Here is a 9,620-nt window from a genome sequence, read left to right as displayed (position 1 = left end):
CTTGAGTATGAACAATGGGGGGAGTTATGGGGTTTTATATTTAACCATAACTTCTAATGGAGTACAAGACGCTGTACATTCCTCTTTATTTATTATTATGTGCAGGAATTCCGCCACCTTTGAGTTGTTTTGTCGCTGGCACGGTTAGCTCCCGTGTCATTTAACCTCAATTTATTTGGGGGAGGTATAGTTGGAAACCCGTTCGATGCGTAATCAACGCTAAATGAATTATTTAGTGTTTAGTTAAAGTGTCTTGTTGATTGTTGTGTGTGCTTGTAAACAGGTGCATTGAGGTAAGTGTGTGTGTTGATAGGTGAAAGCATGTTAGTGTGTTTAATTACGCTTACGTATTCAGTTTTGTTGATTGTGTGTGTTTGTGTGTTTGGCCATGTCTTTATCTTGGCCCTATGATGACCCATTTTTAATGGTGAGTAGTGGGGACAGGTAGAGATAAACTTTTCAGGTTTTGAAGCATATTCATGACGGGGCATGAGTGAAGAGTGAATCATGCTAGTTTCCAATAGTTTACGATGTGTTTTATGCTTTGTTTATTTATGATACTTTTCATATGGACTAACGCGAAGGCTTGGTTTTGGAACGGTTTTGAATAAGGGTCTTTAATGGTTCCAAGTTGTAGTTTGATTTTATTTGACTTTGTTTGTTTGGTTTTAAACTTTGCTTTCGTTTGGTTGACTTTTGAGTTGACTTGTTTAAACGGTTTTTAATTTAAAGTCTTCAGTTGTGTATCTTTGATAGTTGCCTTAGCCGTTTTCACGGTGGCGGTAATGTCTTAGATATTCCTAAATCGTATTTTAAAAAGTAAAGTGGGTATTTAAAAGAAAGGAATTTCTAGGGTGTGACATAAATAGACTTACATTCACTGAAAGAAAATAACGGAAAATAACTTAAAAAACTTTTTGCTAAATCCAATGCATCATCATCTTTCTGTTATGCTATTTATTCCCTTTCTCTAACAACTTGTCAACTCACCTTCCACCTCATCCTCTAACATTATGATTGTCAAAATGCTGCTTGCCTCAGTAATTCCTAAAGTGCCCTGCCTAAGGCTAGTGCTTGTATCATAAACAAAAAAAATAGGGGGTATAAAATAGAAAATGGAGAGGGTTGACTAGGTTATGCGCTTGGCGCTCGACCCTGTGCGTTTGGCATGTGCATTGGGTGCACAAGATGTGTGCCAAATGCACTACCTGGCAGCTCCTAGAGTCCTAGGTCAGCTTGTGACTTAAGTTGAGTGGTTTCGTGAAATTTCCCTTAGTTTGGATGCATATTTAGGTTTAAGGACTATGGTTTGAGTCTGTAGAAAGGGATTTGCAAAGGTTTGAGATTTGATTTCACGTTAGATTATGGTTTGGGTATTTTAAACAATTTTTGTGGTTTTCGAGGTTAAACAAAGACTTTTGTTAATTAAAAAAGTGTGTCAGTATTAACAAAATTGTTCAATGTCATTTAATTCCACTCAGCAAGTTCTTTTTAAAGAATCGAACAAAACAAAGATTTTTTTTAACGATAAGATACGAGGGAGGGCCTCATCTTATCACAGGAATGAAGAGACGCGGAATCGAACCCTCATCACTTGGGGGATGGAGGGATTAACCTTCATCTCATAGATCCTTCGAACAAAACATAAATAGAATCGAGTATTGATCACATTTTTTTTGGTTCCAAGTAAAAAAGAAAAGAAAAGGAAAAATAATCATAGCTCAATAAATTAAAAGGGAGCAGCCCAAATGAATCTTGTTATTACTTGTTCCATTTCTTCGTATTTTATTACTTGCTCCATTTCTTCGGATATGAAGTTTAAGGAGAAATAATATAAAATATTATTTTATGATAGAAGTGGAATTGGTAAAAAAAAAAAAAAAAAAAAAAAAAATTTAAAAAACCTAACATAAATCAAAAGTGACTATAAGTGGGGAGGGGAGAGAGTATGAAAAATATTCAAATATGATAAAAGGGTAACTACTAGTGGGGTGGAAACTTGTAAAATATTGTTAAAAAATTCCAAAAATATAAAATAAAGCAGGTAATAAAATATAATCACAAAAGAAAGTGGTCAAGTAATAAAAATATAGAGTGAGTTCATTTAATACTTAAGTATATCCCTTTCCCTTAATTTACGTAAAAAGATTCCAAATAAGATCAATATGGAGCGGAAGAAGTATATTGATTGATTGAATATCTTTTTTTTTTTTCTACAAAGAGAAATTAAATTTTGTTTCAAAGTAAGAGACATGCAAGTTTATCACTCGTCTTGTATGGGCTCGAGATGCCCTGTGCATCTAAGAACACAAAATTACGATGGGAGTTTTGAATGGCTCCAATAGAAATGACGAAGGATCACAAATTCACAATAGTAGCTAAAAGCCTAGAACTAATTTAGTTATCTATTCTCTAATAAATGCCTAAATATACTTTGACATATTACATCAATGTATATGAATAAAACCAACACCTCAAGCTAAAGAGAAAAAATTGATCCAACTAATGCTCAATCCCAGCTATCTTCTCCATAACCTCTCCTCTCATATGTCCATATTCTACAGCAATATTACGGGGTTTAATGAAGAATTAATTTCAGCCCCGCCAGCTACTTTGCCTCTTGGCTTCAAAGGCAGCACCATCATTTAGCATATCCTGGGCATCAGCTTCCATCCCTAGCTTGGAGAGCGCAAGGGCCTGTAAATAAAATGCCGTTGGCCACTCTGGTATGCATACCTGGGCCTGCATAGCATCCCTAAGGGCAAGCTCGGGTTGCCCAATCATCAAGTAACAGAGGGTTCTCCTTGCAAACACAGTAGCTGAAGGTGCAGGCATCATAGCCACCAGCTGTAATGTTTGAAAAACACGCATGAGTTTCAGGAACATGTATAATCTCTTAATGCACAGTCTTGATTTCTTGGCATAATTTACAGGAAAAGTGTCTATGACTCTACTGAGGCTGGCAAATCAGTACCTTTGAATAGTTTTCTACAGCATTCTTAAAATCCTTATCTCTGAATGCAATATCTCCGAATTTCTTTGTATTCAACATGTCTTGAACTTGTTGTGTCCATTCTTGAAATGAGAGCTGCATTGAGGATAATTATCAGAGAAACATAAAGAGATGGCAAACCATCTGTATCCAATTTAGTGTAGATGAGGGAAAATAACGAGGAAAGTTAAATATACCCCAAATCATTTTTATATAACCAACTACTACCACTGACTACATGTATTGATTGTTTGAGTCGGCAAACAACATTATTATTAATTCATGGATGTTTAGTTTTACCAGTTGTTGCCTATTAAAGTGCAAAAAGAGCAACATTTGAACGAAATAAAGGAAGAAACTGCTCTAGTCAGCATCAAGGAGATAATCAAAAGTATGAAACATGCTTGGAAATCCAACTCAATTTATCCTACTCTTCCTGTCAAGGTGTGACACATTTGATTTTCACTGGTAAAGAGTCAAGACTTTCAAACAAAAGAAACCAAATAAGCATAAGTGTCCGACCAGTGGGGTAAAAGTCAGATGTACCTCATTATCAGCACCCTCTTCGTCTCTATAGCCAGTTTTAAGCAAGATGTCATGCACAGCTGTGAGGTCCAACCTTTCACAAGCCTTTCCTAAGGGAGAAAGCATTATTGGAACTACTACTGCAGCCTTGGCCAGCCCCATCAGATTAAGAGACGTAACCTAAAATCAACTATTTCCATCAATACTGAATCTATAAGTAATCTAATAGCTAGAAACCAAAACAAGTATAACTGCAATAACTTATATTAAAAATTACAGAAAACTAAGTATACCTCTTTCAACTTTTGCAGGGGATCTACTGCTGCAAGAAGGAATTTGATATCAGGTCGATCCCTTGCTTCATATTGTAGGCATTTTGATGCTAATTCAATCATTGTAGCCGCATCCTCATTTACATATTGTCCTTCCAATGATGAATCCATTAATACCAATGCGCTCTTTCCCCTTATTATGTCCAATGCCTGAGCAGTGGCCATTTAATCAGCACATTCCAACAATTAAAACAATACAAGAAAAAATCCACATTGAACCAATACTGAAAGAAAACCTAGATTACATTCACATGGCAAAAAATAAAAAAATAAAAAAACTCAAACTACATCGCGCTTTATTGTAAATGAAGACAGGCAGCAGGTACAGGACTTCCCCAACTTTGAAAACACTATGTCCAACTTGCAAAAACTTCTAAGACAGTGCCCCAAATGATGTATTTGTTTGAAGCAGAGTACAAAGATATGGATTGAAACTAGCACTTTCTGTGTTCTACACTTAAATTATCTTCACACAAAAGAATACCTTCCAATAACTAAGCAGAAAGTGATATATACTCTACACAGAAACTTGACAAGAGCCCCAGTTGAGATAAACCTACTAACAGTTTGGCCTTCTGCTCAAGTTAGGGCTGGACTCAGGAAATGACAGATAAATTTGATTCAGTTCCAGAATTCATGGAATAAATTATCGAAATTAATGACAGATGATAAAATTCTCGACGCAACAAATTCATCATTAACTAGTGACAAATAAAAGCGATCCATTAACACTTTGGATAGAAATTCTAGCTGCTTCTAGTTACAGCAAAGAATTAGCCAAGATAACTTCAGCCAACCTGTCATATATTACTACTAAAGATCTTGACACAGCAAATTACTTCTACTATAAGGAAATACTCAGAACGCAGGTACCAAGAAAAGCATAAACCAGACATAAAAAAATAATAATAATAAAAAGATATATAATAAAAGGGCACCAAGATTACATACATGACTAGGAGGTATATGCTTCCCACTTAAAAGGTCAAGCAGAATTGTGCCATAACTGTAGATGACACTCTCAGGAATAACCCTTCCTGCAGAGTTTTGGCAGCTAAATAGTTAAGTGATGTATCAAGTTTTACATGATACTAGTTTCCAACAAACATGAAAAAAGAAAAAACAAGATAAGGAATTACAGGTGAAGTTGATGGCCAGGAGAATTTATATAAGCTATTAATATTATTCATGGTAATCTTGGATATTGAAATTGGCAACTGAGAAAAAAAAATTATATACTACGTATATATATACCTTCCCAGTTTCCACTTTGAATTACATGACTTGCTAGCATTAAGATTTACAAATCAAAGGTCTTCATGTTGGTTCATATAGCCGACCCCACTTATGTGATTAAGGCGTTCAAGCAGAAGAAGAAGATAGTAGGTGAAAAACAAAGGATCTATTCTATAAGAAATTCAAAACAAAGAAGATACTACTATCAGCTAACCTTTACTAACAAGTTCATTGAGAAACAATTTTACTCTTCTGAGTTCTGTCATCTCTTCTATAGTTCTATTCTATAAGAAATTCAGCACATAATAATATAAATGGGCGACCTAAGACTGAATTTACATGTAAACTTTTAGAAACATGGTACACCACATCCAAGGAAGTCCGCTAGCTCATGATGTTGATAGACTTTGGCATTATCATAGTCTAGTGTCACAATAGTTTGGATTGGTGGGGGTGGGGGGGGGGGGGGGGGGGGGGGGGGGGGAGGATTTATACACTTCCAGTATCCACAGTGTGCAATTTGTTGAATATGGGTGATCCGAGAGTAATTTTGTATAATAGGGGTGGACAGGTGGTCACAGCAAGAAGCAAATTGTTTACAGTTTGGTTGAATAAGGGTAATCTGAGAGTTATTTTGCATCAGAGTGCTGGTTCTAGCAAAAAGTAAATAATTTTAAAACCATCTTCCCTTTTAACATGACAGGAGATATGGGAAAAATCTGACAAACAAATTACCTGTCCGCATAAACTCAGGCGGTGTGTAGGCCAAGTTTGTGCTGTAGCTTTTACCGTCCCTGCTGTTCTTCATTAGGCCAAAAGTGGATAAACGTGGATCACCTTCCTATAAAAAAAGAGCCAATTTGTAACGGATTAGACAGCTGTAATTGTCGCACAGGATAAATGCTAATCTAAAGAAGCAATCAAAACAAAAGGCAGATTAGTTGAACAAGCAAACAACTCAGCAATAACCAGTTTCTGCCATACCAAGATCGAAACAAGCATCCACAATAAGCAAACAAATATTATCTCCAGCCAAGAGTAGTAATGATACCTTGAAGAAACTGCAAATCTAACTTCATGAAGTTCACAACATCAGTTAAGCAAATAGGTGTATTGGAAGTGAACATCCTAAATTAAAAGAAAAAAACCACATAAATCACTAATACTACCTTTGTTGCAAATAAATGGCAACACTTTTCATCAAAATCAAGGAAATGGTTGGAAAGTAAGAGAAAAATGGAAATAAGTGAAATTTTGAAAGAAGTCATATTAACATAAAAACAGTTAGTGGGCCCATAAAAAACTATATGTATAAAAAGTGTAGGAATTTAATAGAAAATTGTGGGCAACATGTCTCAAATTTGAATATGGCAAAGTTCAACGTTTAATTTGAAATAACCAAAATAATAATTGTAGTAAGAGCAACAACTAATTTGAAAAATGGAGGGAGTATTCCTTAAAATGCCAACAGCATGCGTGTAGCATTTGATATGCAGCTTCTTTATAGAAGACACGGAAAGGGGTATAAGTAAGCAATACACGATCCACAATTCCACATTAACCAAAAGTACGCAGTAATATTAAAAGCATCAAATAGCTATCTTTCCAAAGAAAGTTAAATATCAGTGCATGTCTGTATAATTCCAATACCATGGCTGAAATTCTGGCACAGTGTTCATCCAATATCAACACATTTTAGTATTGCATAGCCTGTTGCCCTGTTGTAAGTCATAAAAATGACATGTATAAAATGGAAAATAGTTTCCAACAGAAAATATGACCTCTAAGATCCGACACATCTGCATTCTCCCTAGAAGTAGAAACACATTATGCTCTTCGGACTTTGGCTGTTTCTTTCATGTAAATACCTACGTAGCTTTAGACTTTAATCACTTAATAGTTTATACTCCTAAACTACTTGCGACCTATATTTACTAATATTATTATCTACTCACACCAAAGCAGAAAATGAAAACTAAAGCACAACAGAAGACATCTAAAGAAAATGCCACAAAGCTCGGAAAGTAAATTCGCAGAGTAACAGAATATACCTCATCAAAAAGCACTCTATATGCATTTAAATCGTGATAAATTTTCCGATTTTCTGCATTGCAATGATCAAGAGCCAGTGCAATATAATAGGCCACTCGCACACGCATTTCCCACGGAAGAGGCTGTTTATCATCTACAAAACCAAATAAAGACCAAAGTCAAAGAAGTAGTTATCATGCACAGCACATCAAGATCATCGAAGGCATAGAACCACCTTGTCTACACAACTATATACACATAAGAAAAATCAAACACAATTTATTCTTTATGTAGCCTATTTAACCAACCAAACATTTGTGAGGGATAAACAGAATACGCAAGAGTGAACATAGTACAAGATTTGAAGCTCACAATGGAAAAGATGCTTTGATAGAGTATCATGGGGCATGTATTCAGCCACCAACAATCTCTCATCCCCCTCTGCACAACATCCAATGAGATTAGCCAGCCTTTTATGTCTGACCTTCCCAACACCAGCTGCTTCTTCCTATGATATTTAGCATTTTATTAGTTCAAGGCAAAAGTGAAAGATTATAGCTAGAAATTTTAAGTTATAAATTCTAAAGCACGTATATTGGATATAAGTTCAGGATTAAACAACCTGATCGAAGGAATACAGAAGAGAACGCTACTAAGATGTCACTAGGTTATTACAGATCAACAAAATGCTAAGGAGTTCTATTTGTTACTAGTATTATAAAAGTCCAACAATGCCACCCCAATCCACTCTCAACCACCCCTAACAAGAAAAGAAATTAATAAAGGCCATTAAGGAAAATGAAACGTTACTAGAAGCTAATGTAATCGCAAAAAAGGTATCAACGAGTCAATCAAAAGCCTTTTGCTTCCATGTTTTCCAATATGCTATATAATTCAAAAGAAAAAAAAAATTCCATGGTTTGCAATTGAAACCAAAGAAAAAGGAAACCTTGGGTTCTATAAAGTGAACAATTATTGTCAAAGAATTGCAAAATGCTTGAACAAAGGAAACAAAACAACTGTAAAATGACAAAAAAGTACAAACTCACAAACTCAATAAGAAAAAGATTCAACTCCAGAAAGGAAAAAGCTGGTACACTTTCCTTTATTTCACTTTTATCTTCATAAATACCTACTTTCCCTCCCAACAAATCCAACTCAACATTTACACCACATTAGCCTTCATTCGGGAGTGTTCACATAGAACCAAAAAAACAGCAATATTGACACACATCCGGGTATACTACGCGAACGGAAATCAGGTATCATGACACAAGGTAATACATTAATCTATACTATTTTAGACCTTATAAAAAACTAATTAAGACCACAATTCAATTTTTCCTATTTCAAAATTGAAATTGTATCAATAATGATTACAAAGTTTTGGAAAAAGATGAGAAATCAAACCAGAAATTGCTGGGCATCAGGCCAAGATTGCTTAGAAAAGCGTTTAACAGCAATGAAACGATTAGTTTCAAGTCTTCCTTTATACACAACATTAGGTGCTTTTTCTCCACTTTCAGAAACTATACATTCTGTGCTAAACCCATTTGTTGCTTTCCTAAGCTCACTCAAATTGTACTCTCTAAATGCTGCTACTTTTTGCTGCTGATTTTCCCCATCTCCTACTTCTCCATCTGCTGCATTACACATTTATATTACCCCATAATAGCAAAAATCAGTATAAAAAACAGCAAATTCATCAAAACTAGAGCAATTTCCAAAAATAACAATCACAAAATATTAACGGGATTTCATAGGTTATATACAATTGGTTGAATAATCAACAAGTCAGACCAAAAAAATACTCTGTAATTAACAATTTGAAATCAAATAAATTAAACAACCCCAAAAAAATTAAAGCAATACCCAGAAAAATCAATGGAGAAATAAAAGTGGGAAATCAAAGAAAAGATGAAAAGACCTGAGATTTGCTTGTCGGATTCAGGGAGAGGAGTGGCGTCGTTTGGAGAAGTAAGGTGTGTCGTTTTGGACTGTATGCAGCCCATAACTTCTTTTTACATTATCAAATAAAGATAAAAATATAGAAATAATTGATTAATTAGATCGAAATTCAACAGAAAATTGAAGGATTGTTTCAAATTTCAAGTAATTTTCATGTAAAGAAGAAAGAAGAAAATTAGAAAAATTTGCAGAGAGAAAAGACAGTAAGTGAGTGGGGAAAGAAGTAGTAAACCTGGGAGAAGAGAGAGTAAAATAGGAGAGAGAAAAAAAAAAAAAGAGAAGTGGGGAAGAAAGTCACATGATAAGAGCATGATGGAGCACGTGCTAGGGGAATGAGGAGATTGGGGAGTAAAAACTGAACTTAGTAGTGAATGAAACCAAGCATTTAATACAAATTTTTATATGTGGCCGGTCACAATTTTTATTATTTTTTTTAAAAAAAATACCATAACTCTTCTCTCTTTTCTTTTCTTATCTTTTTCTCCAAGCTAAATCACATATCACCAGCAACCGTATCTCTATTCCATCCATTTTCT

General features: G+C 34.9%; 1 protein-coding gene across 1 annotated transcript; it reads right to left on the bottom strand.

Moving 5' to 3' along the window:
* Positions 1 to 2,184: 2,184 nt before the first annotated feature.
* On the bottom strand, positions 2,185 to 9,316 carry LOC145634844 (serine/threonine-protein kinase BSK2-like). Its single transcript, XM_081686196.1, has 10 exons — positions 9,044 to 9,316; positions 8,527 to 8,759; positions 7,489 to 7,624; positions 7,137 to 7,270; positions 5,821 to 5,926; positions 4,801 to 4,886; positions 3,811 to 3,999; positions 3,539 to 3,697; positions 2,975 to 3,088; positions 2,185 to 2,847 (listed from the first exon to the last, which is right to left on the bottom strand). The coding sequence occupies exons 1-10, from the start codon at positions 9,126 to 9,128 to the stop codon at positions 2,596 to 2,598; spliced, it is 1,494 nt and encodes a 497-aa protein (XP_081542322.1). The 5' UTR covers positions 9,129 to 9,316; the 3' UTR covers positions 2,185 to 2,595.
* Between the last annotated feature and the right edge of the window lie 304 nt (positions 9,317 to 9,620).

The sequence above is a fragment of the Chenopodium album genome, chromosome 6, assembly GCF_948465745.1.
Source record: "Chenopodium album chromosome 6, dcCheAlbu1.1, whole genome shotgun sequence".
NCBI lineage: Eukaryota > Viridiplantae > Streptophyta > Magnoliopsida > Caryophyllales > Amaranthaceae > Chenopodium > Chenopodium album.
This window is presented reverse-complemented; position numbering and strand designations above follow the sequence as displayed.

Coding starts and splice junctions, on each gene's coding strand:
- LOC145634844 (XM_081686196.1), bottom strand. CDS start 9,128: ATGGGCTGCATACAGTCCAAAACGACACACCTTACTTCTCCAAACGAC. Junction 4,000..4,800: donor AGCATATACCTCCTAGTCAT/GTATGTAATCTT, acceptor GCCACTGCTCAG/GCATTGGACATAATAAGGGG. Junction 3,089..3,538: donor AAGAGGGTGCTGATAATGAG/GTACATCTGACT, acceptor TCCTCAATGCAG/CTCTCATTTCAAGAATGGAC.